Here is a 21911-nt window from a genome sequence, read left to right as displayed (position 1 = left end):
CTTTTGTAACGCCGATTGCGGTTTTTTTTTGCATTGACTTACATTAGTGCCGCATTGTGCCGTAGGGGCTTGCGTTCGGTCCGGTTTTTGCCGCATGCGGCAGATTTAGCCGATGCGGCGGCCGGATCGAACGTACCCTGCAACGTTTTTTGCTCCGGCAAAAAACACCGCATCGCGCCGCATCCGGCCGCTGCGGCGCATTTTTCAATGCATCCCTATGGAGGCCAGATGCGGCGCAATGCGGAAAAAAAACGCATCCGGTCGCCGCATGCGGTATTTTCCACTGCGCATGCTCAGTAGCATGCCGCAACCGGAAAAAACCGGACCGGCCGCATGTAAAAACTTATGCAAAGGATGCGGTGTTTTCACCGCATCCGTTGCATAGTTTTCACAGCCGGATTGAGCCGCAGGGCTCAAACCGGATGTGTGAAAGTAGCCTTAGCCACTCAGCCAGATACTATGCACCAGTGTTCACCACCACCAGACCGTGTTATCAGGATTCCCTTCGTTTTGTCCACTGTTGGTGTCTCGAGAACTGGATTTGGGGAACACTGGTCTAAACATTCATGGATATTTAAGCAAAAACATTAAAAAAACCATAAGAGCCAATTGTAAGTTTAAACAAGTTAAGGTCTACAAGCTTTATTGATACTTGTTTTTCTTTTGTTTTTTACATACAGTATCACAATGCATTCCATAGACTTGCTTCAGCACATTCCTGCAGCTCGGAAACACTTCACGTTTTTTTGCAACGAATTTGATTTTATCCCCCCCCAAACAAATTTGCAGCGTTTAGCACTCGGTCCACAGAAAGTTCAAGTCACTGTAAATGTGTTTGTGCAAAAACTCATCTACCGAGCATTAAAACGTGGAAGCGCCCAGCCTGGTATACATGACTACATTGTTCGTTAGACACTAGTGTTTCTAGGAGTAGGATTTGCTGGAGGTGTATGTGCTATTGAGCTACAAGTTAAGAATGTCATTTAGTTTGTGGTTTTTTTTTTTGTTTTTTCTAAAAATAAAAAATAAAGGAAAGCACGGTGGGAGCGACTGACGGAGCTAAGCTCTCTGAACACACTATAGATATTGGCAATTGATAAAACAATAAAATCACGAGATCGAGCCACCATCATACCGAACAGAAGCCGCGTTGTTTCCTTAGGTATGATCACAAGGGGGTTTGTGGTGGGTTCAGTGCTGGGAGGGCTTAATATGCAGAGCGCTATGTACCGGGGCGCCCGTTCTACACCGAAGCAAATCTTCACTTGCTATTCATACACAGTGCAAGAACGTGTTAACAGTATGCCCATGAAAGCTCAGTAAGTCTACCTCTGAAGCACAATATACAGCATGCTAGAAAACAAAGAAGAGGTCTGTATTAAACGGTGCTTCACACAGGAGAAACAGAAAAATAGTTTCAAACCCTTACATAGCAGCTTACAATACTTAGAATGAAACACATGGCAGTAAAACAAATTGTTTCTTCCTTAAACACTGCGCGGCAAAAAGAAGGGAAAAAGAAAAAAAATTAAACGAGGGGGAAAAAAAAAAAAATGATCTGGGAAATTGCACTGCAATGTCAAGGCTGGTCTTCCCTGACCCACCCAGTGTAATCCAAATACACAGCGCTTATATTCCGAGGCTCCTATTGGTGTCTGCGGCAAACTGGATTTTAGTAGCGGTTAATCGGTTTTACGTTTCAGTCCAGGGACTTTAGAGAGAACCCTATGGAAAAAGGGAAAAAACAGGAAAATAAGAATCTGCAATACAGGAAGGCATACAATTACATTTGTCATTAAAAGGACATCTGTCCGTAGGATCAGCCCTCCTAAGTTATCTATATGGGTATGTAGGTCTTAGGAGGAGGAATAAAATGAGATCTTGAGATCTGTAATCTAATATCTTATTCTAGAGAAATCCTGTTTTTTGTTGATCTGTAAATGAGCTGTTAAGATCTTTGGGCAGAACAGATCTGCAAGAGAATCTGTCTCCAGAGCTTATTGTAAATTAAAGAGGAGAGTTACCAGAGCGAGACATGTATATCCAGAGAGCAGACTGTCAGTCATTACATACTATAGTGATAGACAGCGTCTCATGGGAAATCTTCAAAGACGTTTTTAATTCTATCCAAACGGCAGCAACGTTTCTCCCTACAATAGGGCTTTGTCAAGCATCTTCAAAGACGTTTTTAATTCTATCCAAACGGCAGCAACGTTTCTCCCTACAATAGGGCTTTGTCAAGCATGCTTGACAAAGCCCTATTGTAGGGAGAAACGTTGCTGCCGTTTGGATAGAATTAAAAACGTCTTTGAAGATTTCCCATGAGACGCTGTCTATCACTATAATATGCATTTCTTACCAAGAGGATCCCTTGGTTTTTTGACTGACGTGTGTGTCTTATAAAGGATTCCAATTGAGGTGCTGCAAACATGTTTTTTTTTTTGCCTGTCAGTCATTACATGTCTCACACTGGTAACGCTTCCTTTCATATAAAATATTCTCTGCAGCCAGATTCTCAGGGAGGACTGTGTCCGGCCTATAGCGGTTAACAGCTCATTTACACATTAAAAGAAACGTGGATTTCTCTGGAATAAGACATCAGATATCAAAGTATAGATTGCATAGGAGGAATAATCCTACCAACAGATTCCCTTTAATGACCTACAGGCTGCAATAAATGGTGTCTGTTTTTTACTCTTATAGCAGAAAAGGTAAATGCTCTAATATATGAAAAATGGAGATTCATGTGCAAAACTGAGGCTGCAGCAACACTTGTGTATCCTGATCAAAAGGTGTATAAAAGGCCTCAAACTGATAAGAACAGTAAATGCAGCCTAAAATAATAAATGTGTGGAAATTTCTTCTTGCCTGCAGGATGTTAGAATACTGTGACCAATACAGCTGGATAACATATATACAATATTCTACTTTTTTTTTCCCCCCACTTTTGCTCCTTAGTTATTTGTATAAATTGAAGATACTTACAATTCTGATACATTTTTCACATTCTTGTTTATGAGTGCTAGGTAGTGATCAATTTGAGTCTGTAAGAAAAAAAAAAAAAAAAAAAGTAAAAAATTGCTTTAGCCATTCATTAATGACAATTCTCCAAGGTAAAATAAAACTGATCTGCTTCTATGTGGAAAGTATAACAACAAATAAATACAATCAAAAAATAATATTCAAAGAAAAAAAAAATAAAACAAAAACACTATAAAAGTATTGTCCTCTTACCTGATGTCTTTCATAAATTACTGGAATACTGAACAATGAAATCAGCGCTGAAAAAAAGAAAAAATTGAAAACTAAGTGAATGTCTGAATAAAGACCGCAATGTACAAGACGAAGCACGGACCGCCATGATTCATTATAGGAGACCGCAATGTACAAGGCGACCGCATTGATTCAGTGTGGGAGACCGCAATGTACAAGGCGAAGCACGGACCACCATGGGTAAGAGACCAAGTGTAAGACCGCAATGTACAAAGAGAAGCACGTACAGTCAGGATTCCGTGTGGGAAACTGCAATGTACAAAGAAGCACGGACCGTCATGATTTGGTGTGAGAGACCGCAATGTACAAGCCGAAGCACGGACCGCTATGATTCAGTGTGGGAGACCACAATGTACAAGGCGAAGCATGGACCACCATGTACAAAGGGAACAATGGAGCACCATGATTCAGTGTGGGAGACCGCAATGTACTACAAGGCGACCCATGGGCCGCCATGATTGAGTGTGGGAGAACAAAGTACAAGGCGATGCACCGACTGCATTGATTCAGTGTGGGAGACCGCAATGTACAAGGCGAAGCACGGACCACCATGACTTAGTGGACTTAGTGTGGGAGACGAGAATGTATAAAGAGAAATATGGACTGCCATGATTCTTGTGGGAGACCTCAATGTACAAGGCAAAGAGGTTTTACTATGACGTCTACAAAACTGAACCAAAAAATACCCTAGCCGACAGCACAGATCATGGCGGTACAGATCATGGCGGTACAGATCATGGCGGTACAGATCATGGCGGTACAGATCATGGCGGTACAGATCATGGCGGTACAGATCATGGCGGTACAGATCATGGCGGTACGTGCTGCTATTCGGAGAAAAAAAAAATTCTGCAATGAAAGTTAGTTACATAAACGATTGAGTAAACTTCGCACTACAATGTATTTTCTGCATAATTAGCGCTAGACTAACATCACAGTAAGGTTCAGTGCAGAGATCCCGTCACGGCTCAGCATAGGACATTACATGTGGGATCCCTCCACATCCAGATGAATTGGGAGATGTATAGATGTTAGGAGGACCAGGATTTTTTGTTAATAAATTTTATAAAAAAAATTAACCCCTTTCACATGCACTATATTTCCCTTAACTTTGCATTTTTTTTTTACAAAATGTGTAGATGTTTTCACAATGTTAGTTATAGGAAAATATACCCGTCCTACTCACCCAGGATCAGCAGGGTCAGTCCGTTAAACAAGGCACCAATATAGGTGAACACCCACATCAGCACTGCAAACTGAACATACAGAGGTTAGCAGCAAATAACACGACATCTCCTCAATAAAACAAAGGCACAACGATAAAAAATGTATCCACCGAGCGTCACCAGTAGAGCACTCGCTGCTGAGCAGCCAAAAAGTAGGGTGACCTTTATGGAAAACTTGAGACCATGATTGAACATGGGAGCCTGTCTGCAGAGTCACTTCCAGAGGCCACGGCTGCATAGGGTTACACAGGAGCTGCTCGGAATAGGCCTGAAGTCTGGGGCTGCCCACATGCCACCACGTCCTCAGGTTACAGACGGCCGGCCATGTCCCCTCTGCTCGACTCGCTGTCGTCACAGACAAGTTATCCTGTTATATAAATTCCTCACGGACATTAATGCTCCACTTATATACATTATGTAAGGAGCCTACACCACCCGGAAAAGAAAGGGCTCAAATCCATCCGAATAGGTTTGGATTCCAGGTACTTCTCCAGAATCCAAGGGAATTGTGTGACTGTGGCCCCGAGATTTGGGGGCTTCTCAGGATGCGGACTGTAAAAATACTGAGGCCAGTACAGGGAGGCAAGATTTCTATGACACTGCCCATAGGCGTTTGTAATGGGGAAATCACATACTAAGCGGCAGGGGCTAATGTCAGGAAGGATCGCTGTACATCTCTGTGGAATATGTGAGCGCTATATGGGCAACACAACCTGGAGGAGTGATCTAGTCTGGACATTGCGGTTGTGGGTTCACTGCAGCCCGACAGCTGGTGATTGCAGCTGGTTAGGACAGGATCGGTTCTGCACTTCTGAGCAGTTTGGTGATAAATATGAAGGTTTCAGCTGCTGGTAGGAAATGAAGATTATAGTTCTCACTTTGAAAGCTTTATTACAAAATTCAGCAACGCGTTTCAGGCTGACACTGAGCAATTCTTCTGGTTATGACACTATCTACACAGAGCACCTGGCCCCCGGCAGGAGGTCACTGGCAGCAGCTTTAATCATTTCCAGACAAGGCTTTCTGTAGGGATGAGCCGGACACATACAGGGACCTGCAAAGTGTGAGCTTTTATCCTCACCCCCAGCTATGCCATCCGTCGCCCTATGAAGCGCTCATTTTTTCACTACATTTTATCCTTTTCACTTAGAGAACAAAATATCCTTTTTTTCTGTTCCCATGACAAATGGCACTAACACCGCCCGACTACATAGACTACAATGAAGTCTGGCAGTGGCCCATCATGGAGAAAAGCTAGTGCTTTATTTTTTTTTTCCAGCAAACGTGGTTGAATCTGTAATGAGCCTCCAACGCTGATAAAACCGGCTTTAAAACAGGTTAAGATTGAGGATAATTTACCCATTGCTAAAGGTCCGACAACAGCATTGTCTATGGGACTAAAAGACTGTTTTACACGCTGCAATATCGGTACCGATATCACTAGCGAGCGTACCTACCCTCGTCAATTGTGCGACACGGGCAAATCGCTGCCTGTGGCGCACAACATCGCTTACACCCATCACACGGACTTACCTTCCCTGCGACGTCGCTCTGGCCGGCAAGCCACCTCCTTTCTAAGGGGGCGGTTCGTGCGGCGTCACATAGCAGCCGTCCAATAGCAGAGGAGGGGCGGAGATGAGCGGACCATAACATCCCGCCCACCTCCTTCCTCCCTCATTGCCGGTGGACGGAGGTAAGGAGATGATCGTCGTTCCTGCGGTGTCACATGGAGCGATGTGTGCTGCCGCAGGAACGAGGAACAACATCGCTACGTATGAGACAACGATTTTTGGTAAATGAACGACCTCTCCTATACCAACGATTTTTGCCTCTTTTGCGATTGTTTAAGGTCGCTCCTGCCTGTCACACGCTGCGATGTCGCTAACTGCGCCGGATGTGCGTCACAAACACCGTGACCCCGACGATATATCGTTAGTGATGTCGCAGCGTGTAAATGGCCCTTTACAGATAGCCAAATGATGAGCTCAACTTTATCCAGCGGTCCAAAAGACAAGTGAAGCATAGGTCGGGCAAGTGCAGGGCTTTGCAGAGCCTGGTTCCCGGTTTCACAGCCCCATTCTCTGGATCGCTGGGGGTCCTTGTCATTGGATCCTCAGTAAATTATTCCCCATTATCTGGGGAATATCCTATAATTCACTTTGTCACCAACTGTGTGACAGCGACAGGAGAAACTGAAGTAATATGATAGAACAGCAGGGGAAAAAAAAAAAGATCAGCAGGATCAATCATTATAAGATGTCTGTATCCCCATAGGGCGTTTGGGAAAATGATACCTTGATAGCTGATGTCTAAATTCAAAGAAATCCATATATTTTTCTTAATATGTATAGGAGCTGTTAAGACCTATGGGCTGGACATAGATCCCCCTGAGAATCTGCCTCCAAAGCTTATTGTATATGAAAGGGGTCGTTACCAGTGTGAGACAAGTATATCCAGAAAGCAGACTGTCAGTCATTACATGTCTCACACTGGTAACGCATCCTTTCATATAAAATAATCTCTGAAGCCAGATTCTCAGAACACAGAACAGTATAACTGAACTTTGTCTTCTTACAAACACTTTCCACAGCTCTGCTGCATTACACCACTGGCTGCCTATGAGATTCATGCTGCAGATGTGTCGGGTATAATCACACACAGCTCTGCAGTGAGAGCAGACTGTCAGTTATTACATGTCTCACACTTGTAACTCCTCCTATTTAAAAAAAAAAAAATCACTGGAGGCAGATTCTCATGGAGATCTGTATCCAGCACATAAACCTTAACAGCTCATTTACATAAAAAGAATATAGATTTCCTCGGTAATAAGATATTGGATCGCAGGTATCATCTTATTCAGCTTTTTAGGTCCTAAGACAGGTTATGAGGTTTCATCCTACAGATTCCCTTTAACACTTTAGATACAAGTTAACCATTCACTGTACAATATTTGTGGCACGCACCTTCAGAGAGTCCACCAAATCCTCCACCAGGAAGAGGCGCCTTAGCTCCTTGATCGAGCAGTTGACATGAGACAGGGCAATATTACAATACTTCTGGACCACGTCTTCAGACACTGAGACATTGGAATCTAAATAGGCTCTAAAAAAATAAATAAATAAATAAATCAGATCAGTGCCTAAAAGTAGACTGCTTACACGACAGCAATCTCTTTATAGATTAAAAATAAAGATAAAAAAGCTATTCAGATATAGTCATTTACGGAGATTACAATATATTTATATTTGCATATATACATAGCATGTACAGGCTATATCTGTATCTGTCAGAGAGAGGATAACCAGTGTCATCCCCATTACATGGGCCGCACTCTAAATACATAAAGTATCAGCAGTGTTGACGCGTTTTAGGTTCTGCTTACATCAGAGGTATATATGACGAGTAACTCCTGAATCACTACGGGAAATAGGCAAAGTGTAGGGTCCATCACCTTACACGTCTGCACAGATTGCAATAAGGAAGCCTTATGCCGACATGTTTTACTATAAAAGGCTGCGACATTTCATGGTCTAAAAAGGAGCCATGACTGGAGGTGGAAAACTGGGCACCACAGCTCTCAATGGATAGGTCTTTCTCTATATAAAAATAGGTGGATTTGTCAATTTTCCTTTAATGCTTTTGCCCCCTTATCTGAGAGCAGCATAATATAGGGACAGAGACCCTGATTACAGCGATGTGTCCCTTAAGGCCCCGTCACACTAAGCAACATCGCTAGCAACATCGCTGGTAACGAACAACTTTTGTGACGTTGCTAGCGATGTTGCTGTGTGTGACATCCAGCAACAACCTGGCCCCTGCTGTGAGGTCGTTGGTTGTTGCTGAATGTCCTGGGCCATTTTTTAGTTGTTGCTGTCCTGCTGTGAAGCACAGATCGCTGTGTGTGACAGCGAGACAGCAACAACTAATGTGCAGTGAGCAGGAGCCGGCTTCTGCTGAGGCTGGTAACTAATGTAAACATCGGGTAACCAAGAAGCCCTGTCCTTGGTTACCCGATATTTACCTTTGATACCAGTCTCCTGCTCTCACTTCCTGTGCTGCCGGCTCCTGCTCTGTGCACAGATAGCTGCAGCACACATCAGGCAATTAACCCGATGTGTGCTGTAACTAGGAGAGCAAGGAGCCAGCACTAAGCAGTGTGCGCTGCTCCCTGCTCTGTGCACATTTAGCTGCAGCACACATGGGGTTAATTAACCTGATGTGTGCTGTAACTAGGAGACTGGGGGCTGGTCACTGGTTGCTGGTGAGCTCACCAGCAACTCGTGTAGCCACGCTCCAGCGATCCCTGCCAGGTCAGGTTGCTGGTGGGATCGCTGGAGCGTCGCAGTGTGACAGCTCACCAGCAACCTCCTAGCAACTTACCAGCGATCCCTATCGTTGTTGGGATCGCTGGTAAGTTGCTTAGTGTGACTGGACCTTTACTGGGCTGCTTAGTGTAGTTTTGATAAAATCACTGTTTAATCAGCAGTAGATCATCATTACAGGACTACTTGACTGCTGGCAGGTAGTCCAGCATATTCATGATCTCTGTATAACTGCTAGATCAGCAGCAGAGAAAACAGTGATATTATCAAAATGACAGCAAACAGCTCAGTAAGTGACACATCGCAGGAATCAGGGTCTCTACATTATGCTGCTCTCAGATGGGGAGAAATCACCTGGAAACAGATTCCATTTAAGGGGTTTAACAAAAAACTGCCTTTCCTGGTGTACAAAAATGAGGCATCCTCACCTCACAGATTGGTTTCTACTTCCAGGACATATGACCACTGCAGCCAGTCACTGTCTGCAGCTGGTCATCACAGCACCAGACACCTGCAGGATGAGCATACATATAGCAGGTACAGCATAAGGCTATGTGCGCACGTTGCGTACAGTCACTGCAGAACTTTCTGCAGCGATCTGAAGAGCACATGTGCGCTTTAAATCGCTGCAGAAATGTCCGTAGTGAAGCCGATTCCATGCGCTCTGCCTGCAGCTCCTCCCATAGACAGAGCAGGGGCTGCCGGCAAAGCGCACGGAAGAAGTGACATGTCACTTCTTTTTACGCAGCGCTTCGGCAGTAGCCGAAGCGCTGCGCTCTTAAACGCCACATGCGCACGTCCCCTGCACAATCTCCATAGACTGTGCAGGGGACGCAGGACGCATGCAGTTACGCTGCGCTACAAAGCGCAGCGTAACTGCATGTATTTACGCAACGTGCGCACATAGCCTTACGCTGCAGCAAATCCGCCAAGTACATGAACATCCATGGTGTGGATTTTAGATCGACGCCAAGTCAATGTTTTCACCATTTTCAATACAAAAAATGAATTCCACAGAAATCTACATTAATATCCGTAATTAAACACATGTAACAGATTTAGTGATGGATCTGCCGTACATCTAGGGCCAAATCAGCAGCAGGGAAGAGATCCATCATCACAACACACAGGACAGTAATAGGGGATCCAGTGTCATTCTCAGGGTCTTCACACTTTATCTAATGTTCCCATAATTCTCCGCTTTTATCACAAGAGCAGAAAACCAGCTCACACATCACCGATGAACCCAGCGTGAAGCTATTAAACCTTGATGCAACATTACCAGCCTCCACCATCATCCCGCCCGAGCTGTGAAGTAGGTTACCAAAAATAACTGCCCTCTGTAAAATGAGAACGCTCCTTGGGCGTCTGATCCCTCTGCGGATACACATGCAGGAAAGCAGGGGAATTAGCAGAATAAGGCCGCGCTCACATCAGCCGTATTCTGCCGCAAAACCAGATCTGTCACAAATGCGTTTCAGCTCCATTCATTTCCAACGGAATCGCGGCAAGATGCCGTCACACGCGGTTGTGTGCGTCACATGCGACCGCATCCTACTGCGATTCCATTGGAAATTAATGGAACTGAGACGCTTTTGTGACAGATCCAGTTTTGTGGCAAAATATCGCTGATGTGAGCGTGGCCTTAGGCCCCATCCACAGCACATCATACCTATAGAGTGTACACCGAGGAAGCTCCCGACGCCAAAACGTGTCCGAGGGACCCCTACAAGTTACCAGAGTATGGCACAATAATGGCACCTGGCCTGTGCTGGGAAGCGTACACAAAACATATCAAGAGATAGAAAGGCTGGCTACAACGAAACTAATATTATAATATTATAATATATATATATATATATATATATATATATATATATATATATATATATATATATATATATATACACACACACACATACATATACACATACACATACATATACACATACATATACATATACATATATATATATATATATTTAAAATAAATAAATATATAATATTATATTAGATATAGATATAGAGCTCTCTCTCTCTCTCTCTCTCTATATCTCTATGTTCCTGAGAAGTTTACCATGGGCAAATGGTTCACCCTCCGGGGTGGATGGGGGGTGGGGGGGAAGGGGGCAGGTAGTTTTGTACCATGAGCACCATGCGTCCTGTTAGGACAGATGAAGACGTCCCAGCAGATATCCATCCGCTCGATATGACCGGCCCCCGATGCCCCCACAGGATACAAGCTCATTACTAAGCACAGAATGGTGAAATGCCAGGACAGAGCTGTAGGAGGACTGCATTGAGCTAATGGTGATATTTTCAGTACACGGGTGACGATGGGTCAAGTTAAGGCATTCCTGTTCTGGTGACCTTGAGGAGTCATGTGGGCTTACCCTAAACTGTGCGGTATGTGGAGCATGTCTGCATAAGGGGAATATGCTAGACACACTGTGGGGGCAACTAAAAAAAGGGCATGGCTGGCAGTGTGCAGCGTCAGCTTCTCCGGAGATAGCCGCGAGGAAAACCTGGACCTAAGTGTACCACTCATGGACGGGAACACAAGGCTCATCTCAAAAAGCAGGAGGGGGGTGGAATTTTTCCTTTTTTCACCCAAAATATCATTCTTGTACATGCGCTGTCTGGTGTCCCAATAATCAGGTGATTGATGCGGATCAAGCCCAAAGGCCCATAGACGAGTGTGAAGGAACAGGAGCAGATCCAACGAGGGGGGTCCCCTACAATGTGCCTGACCCTATACTGAAATTTGAAATACATTTTAGGATTATTTTAGGATTCTGTATTGCCACTTTGGAAATTTCTGCAGATTGCTGCTTTTTTGCAGATTCTGCCCCCACTTTGTGCTGCTCTGATGCAACATTATAGGCCATTGCAGTCCATGTCCGGGAAAATCACTGTGCATGGTGTAAGCCGGCAGCCATTATTACTCAGCAGCCACTTTGTCCTAGTAGAAATCACATGGAAAGCGTTCCTGGCTCATTCATTTGGCCGGAAATTAGAGGTTTCTTAATATTTCATAAAAGAGAAATTCCAAAAAGCAGAAGCTCCTGTAGGGGAAAGGCGAGGGGACGGGGCTGCGAGACCCAGACTATGGGATCCAGTATGTCATGAGTCACTGAGAAACGCAGGCAGGTCTACAGAATGGAGATATTAACCCAGTGACCTAAATATACATATATCACTGCTGGAAGTGGAAGAGCAGCAGCTGTGGAGCGCAGTCCCACCAAGTATAAATATATGGGGGCTTCTTATGTAACATGAGCAACACTCGTTGCATAATATTAATAGCATAAAGGGAGATTCACGGTCTGGTCACTAAGGAAGATATACAATCATGGTGAAATACAATACCAATTAAAAAAAACAAAATAAACCCCACAACATAACTAAGCAAAAAACAATATAGAGGTAACCATGATAAATCTTGGAAGCACACAAAAAAGTGGCAGACCGGACACCGGAAGAGCGTGGTCACTAGCAACCAGTCCTGTGTCCAGTCATAAAAAATGGTCACAATAGTCACAGAGCAGTGGGGTCTCCATGACCGGGGCAGACCCTTCATCACACCAGATAAATTTCCCGTATAAACCTATCTAACCTGACAATATTTGGGTGGAAGCCTATAACCATGACTAGGCCCCGGCAGGGCTTCATAAAACACCCCACATGGGTGACGACTTCCTAGTTAAGGGTAAGGCACAAGCTCAAATAGCCCGTTTTACTAACATAATGTAACACATCCCACATGCAAGGCAGTCAAAAGGCTGAAAACAGTGGCGTATTGCTCACCCCTGCCAAAAGGTGCTCAATTGTTATGGTTCTTAAAATGCTACTGGCAGATATATGCATTAAATGGCTGTTGTCCAAATGCTTGTGAAGATAAGTTATTTCTCTCAACTTCTCCATCTTTATGCATGCTCAACTTAGCAGAGTGTGCACTCTAATGGGGGTGGGGAGAAGGCACTAAGTTACTACAACACCTTCTTAGAAATCACAAAAATAAGTGAGGCAATCTGCTCTGTTGAGTGGTGGATGAAGAAGAGGTTGTATGCCAAAAGTAGTAGAAGCTGGCAGTGATATTTTTACTTAAGATTGGTGATCTAGCAAGAAAGCAAAATGTACTCAGATTCTGTATATAAGTTTTTATTACTGCTATTATAAACCCTGATCTCCAGCGGGATCAGACAATCCACGAGCCAGGCGGCTAAGGCTGGGTTCACACATAGCGACAGCGACGTTGCTGTTATGTCACCATTTTCTGTGACGTAACAGCGACCTTGTATGACGCTGTTATGATCGCTGCTTAGGTGTCAAACACAGCGACGCAGCAGCGATCATAACGTCGCTACATGTGCAGAGAGCAGGGAGCCGCGCACTCTGCTTAGCGCTGGCTTCCTGCTCTCCTAGCTACAGTACACATAGGGTTAATTAATCCGATGTGTACTGCAGCTACATGTGCAGAGAGCAGGGAGCCAGCAGCACAGGCAGCGTGAGAGCTGCGGAGGCTGGTAACGAAGGTAAATATCGGGTAACCACCTTGGTTACCCGATGTTTATCTTGGTTACAGCTTACCGCAGCTGCCAGATGCCGACTCCTGCTCTCTGCTCGCTTCATTTCGTCACTCTCTCGCTGTCACACACAGCGATCTGTGTGTCACAGCGGGAGAGCAACAATAAAAAAAAAAAACGAACCAGGGCTGTGTGTAACGAGCAGCGATCTCACATCAGGGGCCAGATCGCTGCTCAGTGTCACACACAGCGAGATCGCTAATGAGGTCACTGCTGCGTCACAAAAAACGTGACTCAGCAGCGATCTCACTGTGTGTGAAGCACCCCTAAAGCTCCAAAAAGATAACTGCGGGCAATGAAATCAAATTCCACAACCATTGATGTCACTGCAGCCACATCTTCTCTGGCCTCTCCTCCCATTGTCTTTCTGTAATGCAGGAGTGATCTAATCAAGTGAGGCCAAAGGCTGCATTTACAGTGGCTGGAAACGTCTACAGATCAGCGGCCGGCACCAGCTTAAAGGGGACTTGTGTACCTGAGCAGTACATGTCCATTGTGCCACAAGCGAGTTTTTAAGAAAGCTTAAAAAATAAATTTTACCCAAACTAGTGTTTTGCTCTTTCATAGGGTAATTGAAAATCAGTTTCCATTGCCCAATCAACAGGAGTGAGTGTTCCTAGGAATACTCACTGCCGGTAATAGGTCAGTATAAATGCTCCTACACATATCTAAACGTTCATCTACATTACTCAAGGTTAGGTCGTCATTGAATAATGGCTAATCTAAGAGATAAGACATTTATAGCACAATGGTAAACCTTTCACATGGAAAGTTTAGGCTATGTGTCCACGGTAGAATGTACCTGCGGATTTTTCTGCATGAAAATCCACGACTTTCGCGGCAAATCCGCACCTTATTTTTGCCGCGGATTTGTCGCGGACTTACCGCGGATTTTTTTTTTCCCCATTCTATACCCAAAATCCGCAAGAATAATTGACATGCTGCAGATTTTTCCGGATCAAAATCCGCGGCAAATCCGCCGCGGAAAAATCCGCAGCATGGACACAGCATTTCCAAAATGCCATTGAAATGGCTTGGAAGTGTCGCTGCTGCAGATTTTCGGGAAATCCGCGGCAAAATCCGCAGCGTGGGCACATAGCCTTAAAAGATTCCAAAGTGTTCCTTCCCCATTACCAATGGTTATAACCCCGACCACACTGGGATCTGCTCTATGCTCGCCCGACAGCAGAAACCGCACTTGTGCCGGCTGAAAAGGTTTATAGAGGTTACTTTTTCCCCCTCCGGATAGTAAATTTGCTTAGCTTAGGCTACTTTCACACATCAGTTTTTTGCCATCAGGCACGATCTGGTGAAAATACTGATGCGACCGATCCGACGAAACAAAAAACGGATTCGTCACATCAGTTTTTTTCCATCAGTTCCTTCAGTTTTTGGACGGATCCATTGTGCTACTGAGCATGCTCAGTAGCAAAAAACGGAATCTGTTGCGTAAAATGTTGTATGCCGCATTAAGACGGATCCGGTGCTCATAAGCTTTCATTGTAAAACACGTCGGATGGCACCGGATCCGGCACGATGCAGTTTTTTTGCCAGGGACAAAAAAAAAAAAAGTTTCCTTCTGCGTTCTTTCCGGCTGCCGGACAAGCAAATTTTTGCCAGATGCAGCGAAAACCGGATAGAACGCAGAGCCATGCAGCACAATCCGGCGCTAATGCAAGTCAATGAGGAAAAACACTGATATAGCTGCAGCAGATGCCGGATCCGGTTTTTCTGCTAAGCGCCGGATTGTGCCTGATGGCGAAAACCGGATGTGTGAAAGCAGCCTTAGTGCATGGCAAAAATCCATAAGACGTAGGTGATGGTATTTTTAGTTTTTTACACCAGTTATAGACTGCAGTCTGGTGAAATGATGGGGCCGGCTGCCCATAGGGGAAACACAAACCGCATTTACCTTGGCCGATAATTCTGCTATATTCTGGCGGTAACCACCCATCGATCATGATGATCGTTCACTTCATTGATTGTTCTTGTCCTGTGAAACTGTCATGGTTTGTCTACAAGCACCGACCAATAGGAACGCGGAATAAAAAACAAAAAATACAGAAAACTTGGTAATGTGAGCACTTACTTGAATGGATGTCCTTCGTCGGATTTCTGAATAGCTTGCAGTACCCCTTTGTATATTCTAAAGCTGATGGAGACAGAGAGCAGGCCCAGGGCGATGTACGCAGCCACGCTGACTATGCTGAAGACGGTCAGAGACAGCAGCAGGAAGAGGCTGGCACCGAACACGGCTCCGGACTTCTTAATGTCCCGCCAGTACAGGAGGTCAACAACTACAGAGGAAAAAAGAAATAGATACAGAAGTTACAGAATTGTAAGATCCAGGTCAAATAATGCAGTAAAGTTGACAACATATGACCCAAGTGATCAGGGAAGGAGAGTATAACATAAGGGGTCTAAACATGGGACGGCTCCACTGAACGCACGCTTTCCCATAGCCTTCACCACATGAAGACACTCACAGGAAGTCTATAGCTGCCTCAAGACTTCAACAAACAAGCTTCGTCCACTTTGGAAAGCCTTACAGATGGCAACGATTATTATAATAGAAGCAATGACCGAATACCACTTGAATCCCCCAAATGCTCCGATGGTCTCATCCTGGAACGGAAGCAATGTCCTGACCGCTGAGGCCACCGATGATGGACTTCAGGGGTTTGAATGATGGGGCAGAGAACATCAGAGCAGCGGCCACTTCCAGCGGTATCAGTTCCCTCCTTTATGATGATCCCACCTTCTGAAAAAGTTTTCTAAAATAATTGACGACCCCTTTAGGTAATGCAACATATTCAAAAAGGTGCAAGAAAAAAAGATTGAGAAAGTAAAATAGGGTTAACTGGAAAGAGCATCAAATACACGTGTCTGAAATCCCCCGCAGGGTTACAGGCGGTGTCAGACAATGGGCTTCACTTGCTTCTAAATATGGCTTAGTTCACAGTAAGATAAACATGGCAAAGACTCATTACTCAATAACCAACAGGGAAAGTGCCAAACGTGAAAAAATAAGAAGGCCAGAAAGCAGCAGCAAGTGTCCAGCTCCAGCACGCCGGGACGAGAAGACACGTGGAGCTATGAGCTCGGCGTGTGGACCCCCAAGACTTGGTGCACACTGTATGAGCCACACGATTATCCTACAAGATGAGAAGACACATGGAGCTATGAGCTCAGCGTGTGGACCCCAAGACTTGGTGCACACTGTATGAGCCACACGATTATCCTACAAGACGTATTACACCCCAGTGATGATCGCAGGTCGTTTACTAGCCCAATACACTGGGAGCCGGATCATCAGATGACACCGAACCGCCCACAGTACAAGGCTTCCTGCATAGGAGTACTGGGGTTAGTGGATCGTGACCGGCTTAAAGGGTGTACCACGTGGCCATTGCGAACCAGCCGCTTATTGGAGACCTGCGTGCCGTTGACGGCATACAGTGCCACTTATTGATGGAGACACAATAATTTGTATATTATATACAACATACAAATCACACATCCGTACAAATTACATCGAGCATGAAAATGTCAACAGCGGAAAGGCAGAGAGACCACAAGGCCATGCCCACTAACTAGGTAAAGTGACTGATCCCGAATAAGGCAACCAATAAGAACAGAAACACCAGGCCACGACCACTAAGCAAGTCACACCTACTAACCCCGGCCCCAATAAAGCAATTATGTTTACAAAGGACATTATACTGCCAAGAATGATATTAAGAGCTGCACAAAATATTTCACCCAATGAACAAGCACTTTGCTCCATCCTCGGGCGTTCGGCAGGCTGTTCAGACTGCAACATTCTGGGCCGGGGGTCTAACATAAAAAAACACTAATACTTAGGCCGGGGCCACACGGGGCACTAGTGCGATGCTCGCATGACACTCGGCTCCTGCTGTGCTGCCAGCGCGAGCCGAGTGTCATGCTAGTATCCCTGCGACTGCGGTCAGACTGTGCGAGCGGACCTCAGCTGCAGGGGGCGGGCCGGCTCGGAGGAGGGGAGGGAGGGATTTCTCTCCCTCTCTCCTCTGTTGCCAGCTATTGCGATTCTCGCTCTGCATGCACGGTACACAGGAGTACTGCGAGTGCAGTGCGATTTTTCTCTCGCCCCATAGACTTGAATGGGTTTGAGAGAAACTAGGATCGCATTACACTCACAGCATGCTGCGATTGTTTTCTCGGTCCGATTAGGGCTGAGAAAATAATCGCTCATGTGCGCTGACACACAGGCTAAAATTGATCCGAGTGGAATGCGATGTTTTATTGCACTGATTTTCTCGCCGTGTGGCTTAGGCCTTACCCAACGGTCGCGCTGTGGGCCTTATGGGCGTCTCCGGTGCCTTGTCTTTCAGGCATCTTCGTCCTCTTTCTGAAGCCTGGGTGCATGATGCGGCTACATCATACACACTCGCCGGTCCTGCGCAGGCGCACTACAATACTTTGATCTGTTCTGAGCAGGCCAGATCAAAGTGTGCCTGCTCAGGACCTGAATGCCGGCGTGTGTGGATGACTTCGGACCTGTCATGCACCGTAGCTAGAGAAGGAGAACAAAGATGGCCAAAAGAGGCAGCGCCGGCACCGGAGAACAGAGACGCCCATAAGGCCCACCGCGCGACAGTTAGGCAAGTATTCTAAAGTGTTTATGTTCTCACAGCCGCCTGGGCTCTTATATACAACATGTTAGAATACTGTATATAAGAGCCCGGTGGCCGCAGGCTTATAGGCTGAAAAAGTGGTGACAGGTTCCCTTTAATGTGATCGGATGCATGGATTTTCAGCCAATCTTTTGACGGTCCCCAATTAGGTCAGTAAAAATAGGGATCTGAGAATGAGAGGGGGTTTAGACCGAATTGATTCTTCTGCTTCTTTTTGATCTCCATGCAATAAACTCTGGCCAAATGATTCTGGCAGTGGCTCCTTGAAAGGAGAACACAGGACCACCGGGCCATGCTGAACAATCCTGTGCACGGAGGAGTTGGACCAAACTCTTAGCTCTCCAATTGGTACGGCCAGATTACCTTTAATACATACTAATGGATTCGGAAGCAATAAAAGTCCTGTTTGGATAATCAAGCCACCACTTGGTGACAGTGGATGATATCCATCTTCTCCACCGTAATCCAGGCAATATATTACATATACACATTCTAATCTATCCATCCCACAAGGCTATGTGCACACGGTGCATTTTTTTTAATGCAGATTTTGATTTTTTTTTGAGAAATCTGCACACCCATCATGAATCCAGCAAAGTCTGAGATTTCTGAAGTGCTGTGCACATGTTGCTTTTTTTCCCCCCTTGCAGATTTGGTGCAAAAAAAAAACAAAAAAAAAAAAAAAACCAGCATGTCAATTGTCAAACAAATTAAATTAATGGCATAGAAAAAATAAAATGCACCAAATACACATGCATTATGTCCTTTCGAATAGACTAACCCTAAGCAGACGTTATTACACTGACAGTCAATGGTATTACCAAAACAGGAATTGTGGACCTTTGTAGGCAAATCAGACAATTCTAGAAATATTTTCGATTTTGAACAGTACATTCTCAATGGCAGCACGATTATTACTATTCTTGTTACACTGAAAATCTCTTTCCAGCTATGAGGAAAGGCCAATCATGTGGATTCTTTATGGATAAGATGTAAATGACCACCATAGGGTCCAGGGCCGGCGTCAGCACCCGGCAAACCCGGGCAAATGCCGGGGCCCTGGAGAGCCGGGGGGCCCACTCGGCCTCGTCAGTTCTCCTGTCCCTTGGCCGGGGCCCACTCGCCTTTACAGTTCTGCGGTCCCCGGCCGAGTTCCGGGGACCGCAGTCCTCGGCAGCAATCTGCGGCGCCGTCACTTTAAGGCGCGCAGACATCCTCGTTTGAATTTCATCTGTGGGCGGAGCTACCGCCTTCTCAGTCCCACAGATGAAGGAGGCGAGCTTCTGTCCGGCGCTGTGTGGGCCCCCTCTCCACCGTGACCTAATCGGGTAAGTGCCCTCCCCGCCTCCCCATTATAGGCCCCGGTGAGCTGCTTCACCCCCTGGATGTATGCCCTGGCCCCTGCCAATGCCCCCACCCGCCGATTCCGCGGGTGTGGGCCCCGCCGAGCCGCGGGTGCTGGCCCCGCCGAGCCGCGGGTGTGGGCCCTGCCGAGCCGCGGGTGCTGTACCCGCCGAGCCGCGGGTGTGGGCCCTGCCGAGCCGCGGGTGTGGGCCCCACAGAGCAGCAGAGTTGTGTGCATTTGTCTGAATGTAGCAGAGTTGTATGTGTTTGTATGTAGCAGAGTTGTGTGTGTTTGTCTGTATGTAGCAGAGTTGTGTGTGTTTGTCTGTATGTAGCAGAGTTGTGTGTGTTTGTCTGTATGTAGCAGAGTTGTGTGTGTTTGTCTGTATGTAGCAGAGTTGTGTGTGTTTGTCTGTATGTAGCAGAGTTGTATGTGTTTGTATGTAGCAGAGTTGTATGTGTTTGTATGTAGCAGAGTTGTATGTGTTTGTCTGTATGTAGCAGAGTTGTGTGTGTTTGTCTGTATGTAGCAGAGTTGTATGTGTTTGTATGTAGCAGAGTTGTATGTGTTTGTCTGTATGTAGCAGAGTTGTATGTGTTTGTCTGTATGTAGCAGAGTTGTATGTGTTTGTCTGTATGTAGCAGAGTTGTATGTGTTTGTCTGTATGTAGCAGAGTTGTATGTGTTTGTCTGTATGTAGCAGAGTTGTGTTTGTCTGTATGTAGCAGAGTTGTATGTGTTTGTCTGTATGTAGCAGAGTTGTATGTGTTTGTCTGTATGTAGCAGAGTTGTATGTGTTTGTCTGTATGTAGCAGAGTTGTATGTGTTTGTCTGTATGTAGCAGAGTTGTATGTGTTTGTCTGTATGTAGCAGAGTTGTGTGTTTGTCTGTATGTAGCAGAGTTGTGTGTTTGTATGTAGCAGAGTTGTATGTGTTTGTCTGTATGTAGCAGAGTTGTATGTGTTTGTCTGTATGTAGCAGAGTTGTATGTGTTTGTCTGTATGTAGCAGAGTTGTATGTGTTTGTCTGTATGTAGCAGAGTTGTATGTGTTTGTCTGTATGTAGCAGAGTTGTATGTGTTTGTCTGTATGTAGCAGAGTTGTATGTGTTTGTCTGTATGTAGCAGAGTTTGTGTGTGTGTGTCTGTCTGTATGCAGCAGACTTGTGTGTGTGTGTGTGTGTCTGTAAGTGTATATGACTGTATATATTTGTCTGTTTATATGTATTTTTGGGAGTTTGTCTTTAAATATGTATATGTTCGTATCGGTGTCTGTGTGTGGATGGGGCCCACTGGGACTCTTCCGCCCGGGGCCCACAAAAACCTGGAGCCGGCCCTGATAGGGTCTAATGCAGTCATAATCCGGCCGGCCAGAAGGGGCTGCAGCCATTTGTTCTTCAAGCTCAGAGCAAATTCTAATGAGGCCGAGCAATCGTCAGTCCATGGGGAAGCAGGGGGTGAATGTCACTAAGAACACATGGCAGCATGAAAACGACACCATGCTGACTCCGGTAATCTTTAATCCACAAAATACTGAGGCCAGGAAAAGTCTGCGGCTCCGAACATAGAAGGCAATGACAATATCCCCCTCGCACACTGCGTCCCACCCGTAACCATTGCTCCTCTGACTATATGATGTGGTCGTATCAAAATATATGAGCGCTACGAAAGTATTAGGATGAGGTGTATAACACTCCGCTAGGTCAGATGTCAGTACAAGGACAAGTCCTCTGTAAGACAATGTTACATGCAGCAACGATATAAAGTCTAAATCTTGATCAGAAGGGCACGCGCCACCCACTGCCATTTATGCCAAGACATCACTGCCAGTTCACGTTGTAGGGGGCACGTTATCGGCTGTGTAGGGATTGGGCGCCCAGGATCAGTGCCGTCACCAAATCTCCCATTCATTCAATATACTGACAGCTGGCAACCAAGTGCACACTACTGAAATGACCAGTAAGGTCTCTTTCAGGACAGATTGCATTAGCCAAGTACTAGGATATTGGTTTTCAGGGTAATACTACATTTATTTAAGGATTACCACTACCCGCGTATATACAGGGCATCCATATGGCAAAATAATGCAGATAGGACTCAGCACGGTCTACAGAAAGGTCTGTAATAATGCTATAATGACCCTTTATGTAATAGCAGTGCTGTCCTCCAAAGCCCCACAAAAGGAACATTCATCCCCATCAGACGGCAGCTAACCCTAAAAAACCCTCCACACACCGTTCTCATGAGCAATCGACAATAATACTAAAGGATCACACAGGAGAACTTAAATAAAGCGGCTGCAGCTGGCGACATTTGGTAAGGAGGGATGTAACAGAAGTGGCATCTGCTAGCACTAAAAATAGCCGCCTGCATCTACGGCTTCCATGTAAAGCTCAGGCTGCGGGAACACCGAGTCCACCGGCCACCATCAGGAATACACCAGAATGTCACCCACACCTTACTGACGCAAAGCACAAAAAGCCCAA

General features: G+C 45.5%; 1 protein-coding gene across 4 annotated transcripts in view; it reads right to left on the bottom strand.

The window, feature by feature from the left end:
- Window positions 1–609: 609 nt before the first annotated feature.
- RTN4 (reticulon 4) overlaps window positions 610–21911 on the bottom strand; it is a 73255-nt gene continuing 51953 nt past the window's right edge. For all 4 annotated transcript variants that reach the window (XM_075339334.1, XM_075339335.1, XM_075339336.1 and 1 more), the window contains 6 exons: window positions 15497–15704; window positions 7463–7601; window positions 4460–4529; window positions 3235–3281; window positions 2986–3044; window positions 610–1725 (listed from right to left, as the gene is read on the bottom strand). In XM_075339334.1, the coding sequence (XP_075195449.1) occupies window positions 1683–1725; window positions 2986–3044; window positions 3235–3281; window positions 4460–4529; window positions 7463–7601; window positions 15497–15704 (566 nt within the window). In that variant the 3' untranslated portion in view covers window positions 610–1682. The remainder of the gene's footprint in view (window positions 1726–2985; window positions 3045–3234; window positions 3282–4459; window positions 4530–7462; window positions 7602–15496; window positions 15705–21911) is intronic.

This window comes from Anomaloglossus baeobatrachus, chromosome 3 (assembly GCF_048569485.1).
Source record: "Anomaloglossus baeobatrachus isolate aAnoBae1 chromosome 3, aAnoBae1.hap1, whole genome shotgun sequence".
NCBI lineage: Eukaryota > Metazoa > Chordata > Amphibia > Anura > Aromobatidae > Anomaloglossus > Anomaloglossus baeobatrachus.
The sequence above is the reverse complement of the archived record's forward strand: the minus strand, read 5'-3'. Positions and strand labels throughout refer to the sequence as shown.